Source organism: Acipenser ruthenus, chromosome 5, assembly GCF_902713425.1.
Source record: "Acipenser ruthenus chromosome 5, fAciRut3.2 maternal haplotype, whole genome shotgun sequence".
NCBI lineage: Eukaryota > Metazoa > Chordata > Actinopteri > Acipenseriformes > Acipenseridae > Acipenser > Acipenser ruthenus.
The window spans coordinates 14,968,363-14,981,929 of NC_081193.1; the positions used below are offsets into that span (position 1 = coordinate 14,968,363).

The 13,567-nt window shown below is 42.5% G+C and overlaps 1 protein-coding gene across 7 annotated transcripts in view; it reads right to left on the minus strand.

Annotated features, from left to right (window-relative positions):
* The window catches only part of LOC117402845 (dystrobrevin beta), a 143,943-nt gene that overhangs the window by 71,554 nt on the left and 58,822 nt on the right, over positions 1-13,567 (minus strand). For 6 of the 7 annotated variants that reach the window (XM_059023715.1, XM_059023717.1, XM_059023714.1 and 3 more), the window contains one exon: positions 3,282-3,406. In XM_059023715.1, the coding sequence (XP_058879698.1) occupies positions 3,282-3,406 (125 nt within the window). Of the gene's footprint in view, positions 1-2,134; positions 2,593-3,281; positions 3,407-13,567 lie in introns of those variants that run through there. The other variant, XM_059023720.1, reaches the window with a different exon arrangement.

A 13,567-nucleotide genomic window follows, 5' to 3' on the forward strand; every position in this document is an offset into this window, starting at 1 on the left:
TCACAAAGAGACTTCTGATGTCACATGTCACTGTTTCCCGCTGAGTATTCCTTGGACAGAGTGAACAAAGACATACATAAAAGAGGTTCTGTTACTTCAATTTGCATGACATCATTGTCAATTTTAGAAAATGTTTTGAATGGTCTGTCTCATTCTTCTTGTTGACCACATGTTGATGGCTAATGCTGGTGTTTGAAACAGATTGTCTCCTCTACGGAATTATTAAGACTTAAAGGAGGCTATAAAAATAGTGGAAATATGTTCAGTTATATTTCCTGTCAGTAGAAAAGTCATATCTATGGTGTTATTTGTTGCATTGATAGGAAACAGCAATGAGAAAATGGATACTGTCATGTATCATTCTATACCAAATGGAGCGAATCTTTAAAAAAACAAATAAACCCACCTTGATTTTGTATTTGATCTCAAGCTGAAAGACTCAAGCTACCAGATAAAGATTTATGGTATGCATACAAATGAAGTTATATTGAATGCTTCAGAGAAACAGATGTAACACTAACACAGCATGTTTGGGAAAGAAAATCCTAGGAAGACATCTTTAAAAACATAAAGATTGCAGTAGAGTCCCTTTATAAAACTACTTGAAGCAGCAAAAAAGGGGCATTTGATAAAAAGCCTAGAAGCACTGAATGAGCAGCTAGATAAGATAAAAGCACACATGTCTTATGAGTACAATGTAAGAACCAGTCATTCTGTTACAGTTATTTTCATGTTGCTTAGCTATACTTTCTTTGGTTCATGCAAAGAATACAAATAAACAAGAACAAAAAGTGGGTGTTTAACCATTATAATCTGTTAGGGGGGGGAAAGCAACTTTGGTTAATTCAAGGAACCTAGTAATGTTTGTTTAATCTTTGCAATACACAACAGAAAATGCAGCACGAGCACAAAGGCAAAAGACAGTGTCGATTCCAATTAACTGACACCAGACTAATCGAGTCATCGCTGTGGCATTCTTGCTCAATAAATGCACATAATGGAACTACATTAGGGTTTGTTTTCCCTCTGTGCAACAAGGAAGGTTTTGCTGTGGTCAGTTTAGTCATTTTCCATTGTTTCAGTCTGAAGCTGTGATTGTATGTGGGCGTGTGTGTGTGTGTGTGAGCAAGCTATTACGTCACAGCCTGCTTGCTTGCTCGAGTGATGTTTGTGTGCGAGGAGGACAGGCGGTGTCATATTTCAACTGCCTGCAAGTCAAGTTAAGGCATTGAGAGTTAAATTGTGTTTTGTGCTTAGAGATTTACTTTCTAACTTTTCTGATTTCTGTTTATTATTTGTGTACTTAATAAAATACTACTATTGATTTAACATTCCTTGTGTCTGCACGTGAATGTGTGTTCATAGTAAAACCTCGATCTTTGTAACACGTCAATTAAATATTGTCAGTAAGAGAACTAATCAATACAGATAAACATTAAATTATCAATAATTGAATTGTTCCTACAACCCCTTCTAAACATAGATGAAACACCACAGGTGCCAATTCCTTTGCAGCTGCAGGCAACGCAAATACAAAAAGCGCTCTGCTGTTTGTCAGTTTTAGATACTTTTTAAGGTATAAATAAAGTGTCAGTTTATTGCTATATTTAAAAACAACTTTGAGTTTTAAATTTCCTGGGCAAGTACCTGCAGTTAACGACAGCCCACAAAACAAAGAACCTCTGTGTCTTCATCACTCAAAACTGAGTCCAAGAGCAAATGCAACTTAAATTGCTACTCATATGCCATGTTTACAACCCGTTTTATTAGACCAACAGAGCTGGCAGAATAAACTAATTTCCTTGTCTCCTCTAACCCACTTTTCTTTCCTGTTTGTTTGCCCGTTAATTACTTCCCTAATGTGTCAAACTCGCTTCCTTCTTAGCTTTGGATAATTTGCTTGGGCCTCCTGAATTACCATGTCATTTTAAACGTAATTCTGCCTGTTTACACTGGTTGGTTGTTATGAGATGCGAAATGGTCTAAAAATTCTTCTCCAAAGCATTAATGGAAAAAAAGACTTAAATGGAAATGGCGCCATTAGCCCAGAATACTACTGATTGCCAAAACTGGCAACTCAGGGATACAAAGATATTGTTTGGGATAAATGGGCAATAGATGTCCTGCCCCATGATTGAAATTCCAAGATTTTTTTATTTTTATTAAGTGAACAGTGTAGGGTAAAACATACAATACATTTTTCAATGGGCCAGAGAACACACTTCACTACATTCCCAGATTGTATCATGAATTCTATCAATAGTTCTATTTCTTTCTAGTTAGATGTTTACTGTAAATAAATATCAAAAATGACATCTACAAATAAACCAAAGGTCTACACCAAAATACTTTGAGTAATCTTTAAATAATACAGTACAGTGCACATTATTTAATAAAAATACTGTACTGCATTTCCACTGGCTTAACACAAAACAAGACAACTGTCATTTCAGGCAAAAATTATAAAACTTGCAAACAGAACTTGTATACTTTTTCTAAAGCACCACTCTATTCATTCACACATAAATAAGAAATTGCAGGCGTATTCTTAACATTTTAGTTCCAAGTCTTCATTAGGAGCCTGGGTAATGACTGCAGTAAACAGAGAGTGGAGATGTAAAACAGGCTGTAATGGTTGTTTTTGAAGCTATTTAACTACCCCATCCTCATATATCCGCTCCCATCAAATCCTTTTTTTTTTTTGATACTTCTACATTTCTGATAACAAAACAGTCTCTAACATGATGTGGAGTTCTGCATGTGACGCGGCTCAAGATCTGTGAAGCCTAATTTAAAACAAACCTGTACAAGAAGGATTATTAATGTGACAAATGTTTCCTGTGCTGTGGTAGAACACAAACCGAGCATATTTTATGTAAACTCAAATGTAGTACTGCATGTTCTATCTATCTATCTATCTTGCATTTATATAGCATCCTTCATGTATTCACATCACAGAGCGCTTCACATGAAAAGAACAGGGGACAGTTCTAACAGTTTAAGGCAGCTCTGAACAGATGGGTTTTCAGTAGCCGTCCAAAAGTTGAGTCTGCATGTCGGATTTCAACTTTTGGGGCATAACAGCAGAAAGCTCTCTAGCCTAATGTTCTGAGATTAGCTCTAGGAATCTATAGCATTCCTGCGCTAGACGAGCGCAAAGTTCTCTTTGGAGCAGGAGGGACAATTGGGACGGACAGATAGGTTGGGGTCAGATCATGCAATAATGTATACACCAGTAGAAGAATTTTATAGGATACATATTAAAGCGTCCCACTACTTACACTATGTGCGATAAGTCGAGGGGTTTTTCTGGCTGTTCAGGGAACATAGGATGAGAGGGTTCTCTGCTTGGAACACATCCAAGAGACTTGCTTATCGCATGGCTGAGCTTCTTTGCAGGTGATTTCTGTGAAGGAAACAAGAAGTAGTCATTGAAACTCAAGTTTTGTGACATTTATTGAAATTGGCAGCAAAATAATTTAACAAAATATATTTAACTATTTATTTTTTTTAAATGGAACGAAAATACTTATTTCTAAATTAAATAAAAATGACTCTTCGTGGGAGCACGAGTACGTTTTTACACAGTTTCAATAATATTTCCTGCACTGTTTTTAATCAGCTTTTGCTCTCATTCTCTCCCATAAGGAAGTAGCGAGCCTTCCCTTGACTTCTATTACATTTAATTGGGGAAAGCTGAATGTATATTATTTGACAATGATAATATCTGCATTCATGCTAAAAGTCTGTCCGTCCTTCACATTCCATATCTCGCAAATTACAAGTATCAAGTACTTCATGGAGATCATTGTCTCTCAATTTGGAGGCCATGAAATCACTCAAAGTCAGCACCTCAAAATATTCCAGCAACAAGACTAAATCCAGGGTCAACATCATCAAGATACTTGAGGGGACTTGCTGGGTTTGCGATGCTCGTACCCTCAGGACATCAACACTGCACTGGTGTTACTGACAGCAGAGTATTGCTTGCCCGTCTGGTGCAACAGTCCGTACACAAGGTTTGTCGACACACAAATCAACGCCGCTCAGTGATGCACTTCAATCTACAGTACTACCGTGGGTACCAGTACTCTCCAATATCCCACCACCGAACACGAGTAAAGACTCTGCCACTCTCCAAGAGTACAATAAGATTATGCCGTGTGGAATTAACGAGTCGCCTAATCGTGACTGCGGTGAAGAGCAATCCATCACTCACAACACTGATCACTGCCCAATACACACTTTTGCAGGAGGTACAAACGGAACTCATCTGGTGACTCCAGACGCCATCGAATGGCTTCCCAAACTCAACATTCAGCTATAAACTCGGTCCGCTGCTTTTAAAATGCAATACGAAAGAAGAATTTAGTTTACTCAGATGTAAACTAAATGATATGATACGGACAGCAGTGTGGAGTAGTATAAATGGGTAGTTGTATGTAAAAATAATGTGTAAAAAATAATGTAATTGTATGTAAAAATAATGTGATATCTTGTAACAATTGTAAGTGGTCCTGGAAAAGGGCGTCTGCTGAGAAATAAATAATAAAAATAATAATAATAATAATAATAATAATAATATGAAGGGATATCTCTCCCTCTATGCTCTCACTCGTACACCTGGAGTTTAGGCATGGGTGCACTTTTCAGTTTGGTGTGAACATAAATCCGTAAAGCAGAAATAAATCTGCTTTTGCCTTTCTGAAAGCAGTAATAGAACTAATTTGTATGAATAGTTAGTTATCCTATCCTATTGCAAGGAAAACAGTTAAACTGGAGTAGGTCATACCTGCCTCGTTTCACACAGTGAAGATGTTATGATAAAGTCTGTATGAAGCAATGGTTGTTGATACCAGAATATACAATTCTAGCTTGGTCTGTTTTTATTAAAACACAAAAAACAAAACCAAAAATGAAATACTATAAAATGTTAATACGGAAATCAAATATTATAAACATGTCTTTGAAACCCAGGCTTAAAAAAAATGTATTTTATAAAATGAAACTATTATCGGTCAGGCTTTGTATTATTTATATAAAAATTAAAATAAAAAAGCTAATAACAACTCCCTCTGCCTCAAGGCAAGAGAGTGTATGGCGATGTATTTTTTAACGTAGTCTTTAGCCTTTAGGTCAGTCAGAGAAAACGTGCTATCTAAGCTTGACGATCTTGGTAACAGATAGATGGCTTGATTCATTCATTCTCTCCTGCTCTAGCACTCATCTTTGTGAACATTTCCAGGGAGTAAATTGGCTGCCCTTTAAGGCTATACACAAAGTAAATTATATTGTAATTATAAATTATATTATAAAGTTTATTTTTAGAAGTGACCTACTGCCCCCGACAGTATCTGTCTGTGTCTGATCGTTTACCAGTCAACACTGTACCAGCTAATGCCATCGGGGAACCCTGTGTTTTACAGTTTTTAATGGTCCCATTCTTTAAATTGGCACATCCCTATTTTCTTATTCAGTAGCTTTTAACATTTGTTTTTATTCCATTTTTACAATAAACAAGTAACATCTCTGAAGGACTGTAGAGAAGATACTGTGACTTACAAGAGGACAGAATATCTTACTTGGTGTTGCTGATGTAAATGTCTTCAAGCAGTATTCCCAGTTTACTAAGACTGTATTAATTTGTATTTATTTTTGACAGTTACACAAATACCAAGAATACACAGAGTAAATAATGTATCTTATATTAGATGTGTATGTAAATACTCACAGCACCCTGACTACACAAATAAAGAGTGTATCTTATAATAATTCATAAAACAAAAATAATATGTGTATTCTCAATATTCCCCCCAACCCTGTATACAATGCACATTTTGAATTAGACTGTATAACATTTCTGTAATAATGCAATTAATGCTCGCCCTCTAATCAAAACAGACCATTATCTTAGCGCCGATTCTATTACTATTTCATATTACTTAATTGTTTTTATACATTTATTTATATATAGGACTGTGGCAAAGCGCCCCGCCCCTGTGTGCATTTGTGTTATGTGTTGTATGTTGCGTGTGTAAATGTTGGTGTATAGATTGGTACACGGGATATAAACGGGTCTGTGTTTCACGTGTATTTAAAAAGTGTAGATTTGTATTTAGGCACGAGGATGGCACATCACTTCACGTGCTGGTTAAATGTAATATGTGAGCACGGGGTTGCACAGAATTAATTCACGTGCTGGGATTCAAGTGAATAATTAATTAGTAATTGAATCCCAGCACAACAGTATATATAGAGACACATTTTCACTCACTGGGGGGTTAGGTGTTCGGAAGAGGAGAACGGGTGAGAGAGAGAGGAGTAAAAGTAAAGTAAAATCGTAAAGAGAAGTGTTTGTACTCACCGTGTTTGTTTGTCTCCGTGCACCGTTTGTTAAGTGTTTAGTCCGTTTTGTATGTCTATTTATTTTGGCGTGTAGTGCCGTGTCCAGTGTTTTGTGCTGTTTTCAACCCTTTTATTTGTTATTAAACGCTGAGTGCAGCCATTGCACTCAGCTCATCACAACCACCGTCTCTGTCTGTTTACTCCCTGCTTCTGGTCTGACGCCACCCACTCCGGCCGTCTTTGTGACACGTGGTGTCATCGTGGGATAATAGCGCCTCCAAGCGTCAGACCAGGAGAGGGGGTTTTGTGAAAAAAAAAAAAAAAAAAAATAGTAAAGCGAGGATGGGAAGAAAGAGCTGCAGGAAGCAGCAGAAGCAGCAGCAGCAACAACAACAGCTGCAGCCCTCATCCTGCATGCTGGGCTGGGAGGAGGACAGCCACAACGGGGCAGTAGCCACCCCTCTACCCCCACTGCCACCGGGTTCCCCACCGTCCCGGGAAATATTGGACTGGCTGGTGCACCCCGAGGGGAACTTCGCCAGTGACCTCCCCATGGTTATTCACGCACTGCAGATGCGAGATGGGAAACGATGGGAGGACTGGGAGCAACAGCACAACCCGGCATCCGTTCGTGACCTCACCATTGTGGTGCTGGGTTACCTAGCTGCAGACATGGGAGGGATGCCTTCCAGTGAGCAAGAGGGAGAGGAGCAGTCGCTGCCCTCTCCAGTACCTGAGCGGGAGGAGCCTGAGTGTCCACAGCCCGAGTGGGAGGAGCCTGAGCGTCCACAGCCCGAGTGGGAGGAGCCTGAGCGTCCACAGCCCGAGTGGTAGGAGCCTGAGCGTCCACAGCCCGAGTGGGAGGAGCCTGAGCGTCCACAGCCCGAGTGGGAGGAGCCTGAGCGTCCACAGCCCGAGTGGGAGGAGCCTGAGCGTCCACAGCCCGAGTGGGAGGAGCCTGAGCGTCCACAGCCCGAGTGGGAGGAGCCTGAGCGTCCTACGCCCGAGTGGGAGGAACCCGAACGTCCTATGCCCGAGTGGGAGGAACCCGAACGTCCTACGCCCGAGTGGGGGGAACCCGAGTGTCCACAGCCCAAAAGGGAGGAGTCGGGGCGTCCACAGCCCAAAAGGGAGGAGGTCGAGGATGATGGCTGGGAGGTTTTTTTAAAGAACCTCGCAGCAGAGTTATGCCCTGGCTGTGGGGCTTATGGGCACACGTTAGCCATATGCCCCACCCAGTATGAAGAGGAGGAACCAGCGCCCAGACGGGGGGACCGCGAGCGTCCAGCGCCCAGACGGGGGGACCGCGAGCGTCCAGCGCCCAGACGGGGGGACCGCGGGAATCCGAAGCCTGAGAGGCAGCTGTTCCCACCTTCACCAGCGGAGCAAGAATGCCTGCTGGTTTCCCCATCACAACCAGCAGAGGTAGAATGCCTGCTGGTTTCCCCAGCACAACCAGCAGAGGAAGAATGCCTGTTGGTTTCCCCAGCCCAACCAGCAGAGGAAGAATGCCTGCTGGTTTCCCCAGCACAACCAGCAGAGGAAGAATGCCTGCTGGTTTCCCCAGCACAACCAGCAGAGGAAGAATGCCTGCTGGTTTCCCCAGCACAACCAGCAGAGGAAGAATGCCTGCTGGTTTCCCCAGCACAACCAGCAGAGGAAGAATGCCTGCTGGTTTCCCCTTCAGAGGCAGAGCCGCACCAGTCCGCTGCAAGAGAGGCAGAGCAGCACCAGTCCCCTGAAAAAGGGGGAGACTACACGCTGCTCCCACCTTCACCGGCAGGAGCAGAGCAGCCGGAGCTGCCTCTGCCTCCGCCACCTCCACTGGAAGGAGCAGAGCAGCAGGAGCTGCCTCTGCCACTTCCAGGAGCAGAGGAGCAGGAGCTGCCTCTGCCTCCGCCACCTACATCGGCAGGAGCAGAGCAGCCGGAGCTGCCTCTGCCTCCGCCACCTACACCAGCAGGAGCAAAGGAGCAGGAGCTGCCTCTGCCACTTCCAGGAGCAGAGGAGCAGGAGCTGCCTCTGCCACTTCCAGGAGCAGAGGAGCTGCCTCTGCCTCTGCCACTGCCAGAAGCAGAACAGCAGGAGCTGTCTCTGCTTCCCATACCTCCACCACGGGGAGTACGGTGGCCGGAGCCCCAGAAAGGGGAGCTGTCGGCCACGAAGAAGGGGGAGGAGGTCTGGAGACCACCAACCCCAGCAGCAGTTTCGCTGCCGGAGATCGTGGGGGAGGTCCGGAGACCTGCTCCCACTGCAGCAGTTTCGCTGCCGGAGATCGTGGGGGAGGTCCGGAGACCTGCTCCCACTGCAGCTTCTTCGCTGCCGGCAGTACTGTGGTCGGAGCCCCACCAAAGGGAGCTACCGGCTACAAAGAAGGGGGACAAGGTCTGGAGACCACTTTCCCCAGCAGCAGTTTCGCTGCAGGAGTTCTTGTGGCCGGAGCCCCACAGGAGGGAGCTGCCGGCTACGAAGAAGGGGGAGGTCGGGGGACCACCTGCCCCCGCAGCTTTTTCGCTGCAGGATGGGACCAACAGGCTGTCAGCCGTGCCACTACCGGCAGGGGTGCTGACAGCATGGCCAGCCATGGGCCCACTGAAGCCTCCCTTCCCAGCCCGAGACTTTGTCCTGGACTGCTGGATTTTTAAGGGGGGAGGTGGCCGTTGAGGCCATGTGTGCTGCGCACAAGGGGGGGTATATGTGGCAAAGCGCCCCGCCCCTGTGTGCATTTGTGTTATGTGTTGTATGTTGCGCGTGTAAATGTTGGTGTATAGATTGGTACACGGGATATAAACGGGTCTGTGTTTCACGTGTATTTAAAAAGTGTAGATTTGTATTTAGGCACGAGGATGGCACATCACTTCACGTGCTGGTTAAATGTATATGTGAGCACGGGGTTGCACAGAATTAATTCACGTGCTGGGATTCAAGTGAATAATTAATTAGTAATTGAATCCCAGCACAACAGTATATATAGAGACACATTTTCACTCACTGGGGGGTTAGGTGTTCGGAAGAGGAGAACGGGTGAGAGAGAGAGGAGTAAAAGTAAAGTAAAATCGTAAAGAGAAGTGTTTGTACTCACCGTGTTTGTTTGTCTCCGTGCACCGTTTGTTAAGTGTTTAGTCCGTTTTGTATGTCTATTTATTTTGGCGTGTAGTGCCGTGTCCAGTGTTTTGTGCTGTTTTCAACCCTTTTATTTGTTATTAAACACTGAGTGCAGCCATTGCACTCAGCTCATCACAACCACCGTCTCTGTCTGTTTACTCCCTGCTTCTGGTCTGACGCCACCCACTCCGGCCGTCTTTGTGACAAGGACTTAATTTAGCAATGTATTTGATTTAATTTAGTTATTTTTTTCTGTCAAACAACTGGGCTTTTAAATATGCCAAGCCTTCATTTTTCATTACAAGCAGAAAATACGTGATCGCCACATGTTAATAAGTGACTAATCTTTATTAAAGCTATAATGAAGTGTTTTTCTGGAGACACTATTACAATCGTTATGACGAGTAACTACTTAAATTAATAAAGATGAGTCGCTTCGGCATTTAAATGAAAAACTAAGACTTACCATTTAAAAGCCCACTTAGTGGTTTCACAGAAAAAAAAAAAATTAATTTGGGTATGCATAAAACTGTTTTTTGTTCCCCCCATAAAACCTTTTTCATTTACAACATTCAACCACCGGGGGGAAAAAATATTCTGACATGCTTCTTTCGAGTAAAAGACTATGGCAATAATTGCTACTAAATCCTTTGAACAGGACACTTCTCATTTACACTACCTACCTGGGAAGGGTGCATCTTTGGTAACCTTTCTTTGTCTTAGGGCATTATGTATTTAATACCACTTTTTAATGCTACTTTACTACACGGTTTTGTAAAACATGATACATATCCCGTCCTTCTATGTTACGATATGTCTGTGATGTCAGCTAATACCATGTTTTTTTTTCTTTTTTTTCCTGCTGTTGAGCCCCTTATCAAGACTGCTGAGTAAGATGTTACTACTGTTTTGTAGAAATGAATATGCTGGTACAGTACTCTGTTTGTGACATGCATGCACAGGTTTACAGGTGTAATACTTCTTGTTTTAACAAATACAAATACACTAAAGTTACCCTCCAAGGAGTATCAACAGATTCTAAACCCACTTTTATTATTTCAACCTCAAATCAGAGTACTGAAAACACAATGTACAGTATTTGGAAGATTTTACTGCCATCTGGTGAGCAATTCTGGACCCTGCAATTGTTATCATATTTATACAGCTGTTTCTGAAAAGGTCTGGCTTCACTTGTCATTCCATATGAATAATAATAAAAAATAGAATGTCTTCTTATTTAAAGGCTACTTTTTCATTATCTATTTTTAAATCTGGGAATTGGTTTTACATTAATCTGAGAAGCCTTGGATTTCACTAGAAAGTAGAAAAACAAATCACGAAAAATCCACCAAAATCCAATGCTGTTACATCACATTAAATTATGTGACAATAACATGTACAGTATACAGGTGTGCTCTTTATAAACTATGTAGAAGAATACAGAAGCCTGTAAATAAATATGATATATTAGTTATGTCTATAAGATGGGAGTTTTGACAGTGACAGTCAAAAATGTATATTTACTATGGAAGTTGTTTCACCTTGTAACTACTAAAGGGTATATTTGCAGAAATGAAGTATGCCACATCCCTATTTATATAGAATTCTATGTAGTATCAGTTGTGCAATCTTTACTACTTCTCATCCATCTTTTAATGTGAGCACCACATTTAAACAACTCCACACTTCATTATGTTGTTTAGCGTTATAAGATGCGATAAATAGATTTTTAAAAAGGGATTCATTTTAAATGTAGGAAAAATTACCTTTAAATTCACAAAACTGCACAATACGCCTTCATAGGATTCAATACACACAACCTGATAGGATTTCTTTCTTACTAAACCTTTTCAACCAATTATAGCGCAGGCCAATTAACAACATTATTGCAACAAGTCCGTTACATGTACAAATTGAGCGTTCCCATTTAATTCCTGTGACAGGGAGAGCGTATCACTGGTTCTTTGAGTGCATGTGTGCCTTTAGGGAAGCAGCTGGGATGCACAACAGGACTAATTGAGCAGGTGGGCTCCCCCAGCGCTGAGCTGATCGGGAGCTGCGCAGAGCTCAAAAAGCGTCTGCACTACAGCCTGAGGCTACTGCACAGCCATAGCCATACAGACGGGCGCAGAGAGAAGATTGCTGTGTTTTGTTTGTTGTGTTCCAGACTCGTATCAACCCGGGAGCTGAAGCTATGGAGCCAGCACTAACCCCGGGAGCATCTACCCCTGCACCCGACCACAACCCAGGAGAGCGTCCACTCCACAGGATTAACTACTACGGAACCCTTGAACTGCAAGACGGTGCTCATGAAGGAAATGCCCAGCCAAGGCCGTGTGAAGAGGCGGGAGTCACCGTGAGAAGGCCGGGACTCCGGGAGCCCAGGGATAGGTTAGTTTTGGGGATGATGATCCCAAATAATGTATAGAGAGGGTTTATGTAGGAGCAGCAGGTTCCTGGAGTGGGAATTTTCTTTTAGTGGGACTAGTGCTCGCCTTGTGCAGCAAAGCTTTGTTTTTTTTTAACTTTGTTTTATTTATTAAATGTGACACTTGGGCTACCATTGCTGGTACCCTAGTGGCAGCACCTGTGTTATTAAATCTGTGGGCCTGTGTGGCATGTCAACACACAATGCTCTGTGTCTGCCTCAGTATTGTTCAGTGATGACCCACGTGTGTAACAAACCCCTCATGTCACAATTCTCCAGAAATGTTTTAAACAGTCTTTAACCAAATAATCTTTTCAACGTATTATTTCAATCACCTGACATTCATTTTAACAGTCTTCAACCAAATAATCTCCTCAATGTATTATTTCAATCACCTGACATTCAAGCTATTTTTTTTTATTACTATTTGTGGCAGGGCAAAAGCCCTGCTTGTATAAATAGTGTGTGGGAATGTAAGGTTGGCAGGGATGGGGTTAATTCTGTCCCTGCCAACAATCACAGGTGTGGCCATTCTTCAATTAGGTAATTGAGTGCCAATAGGAGAATGGCCATTTGTATAAAAGAGGGGGGGGGGGATCCTTTGTTTAGGAGAGGGAGTTAGATGAGTGTAACTGTCTTTTGGTTTGTAATAGTAATGAAGGTGAATGCCCAGCCTACGAAGTATTGTTTGTGTATTTTGTTAAAACCTTTTGTTTTGGCCCTTGTGCCTTTTTCTTTGTTCCTGTGTTTTCTGTTTGTTAATAAATGTGCACAACAGCGCTTCACTGCAGCTTCTTGACTGAGGGGCTAATGTAAGGATAGGCGTAGTGCAAACAACTGCATCTGCAAAATCCCAATTGCCTAGCGGCCAGGCAATTATTTTGCATTGCATTGCGGCCTATGTAAGCTTAAGAGCAATGCAAATTACTCAACACGCACAAATAATGAGCTGCAATCATGATAATGAGGGTCGCAATGAGCGCCGCCTGTGCATCGGGCTATTTAGTGGCCACACTTACAGCCCAGAGGTGAGGTGAGGTGAGAGAGCGAGCAGTAGTGGAGCACAAAAATCAAACCAAACAAAAAAAATAGAAGGGCAGCAAAGTCCTTACCCTACAGCATGAAACTGAGATATTTGGAAAAGCCTCAGCCAACATCAGTTATGCTACCAAAGAGGCCATATGGTCCTCTATAGTGGAGAAAGTCAATGCTGTTGGTGTTACCAGGACAGTCACAGGTGATGAAAAGGTGAAATTCAGCTAGGTCTAGAATGACCTGCAGAGTGAGACGATAACGCCTTACCACCCCATCCTCCGACATCTCAAACAAAGTGACACTGGGTTTGAATATGCAGAGTCTTCGTCTTGCCCTTCTCCTCCGAAGGTTTTCCTGCCTGTCCTCAACAAGAGCCAAGCGTTGCCGCATCAGGAAGTGTACCACATCTGCCACCCTGAGGCCAATGACAGGTCTCTGAAGGTGTGTGGTTTTATACAGCGCTTAATTACTTGTTTCTACAATGGTTTGCACCTTCTAAGAGGAGATGCAAAGTTTTTGGAGGGTCAGCAATTGCCCAAGTGCAAGACAAAATCTTTACATCCCATTATAATATTTGCGCCCGCTTAGTATTACAGATCCCTGCCCAATTCCATGCTCTCTTCTTAATTTAAAATATAATTTTAATGGATTAAC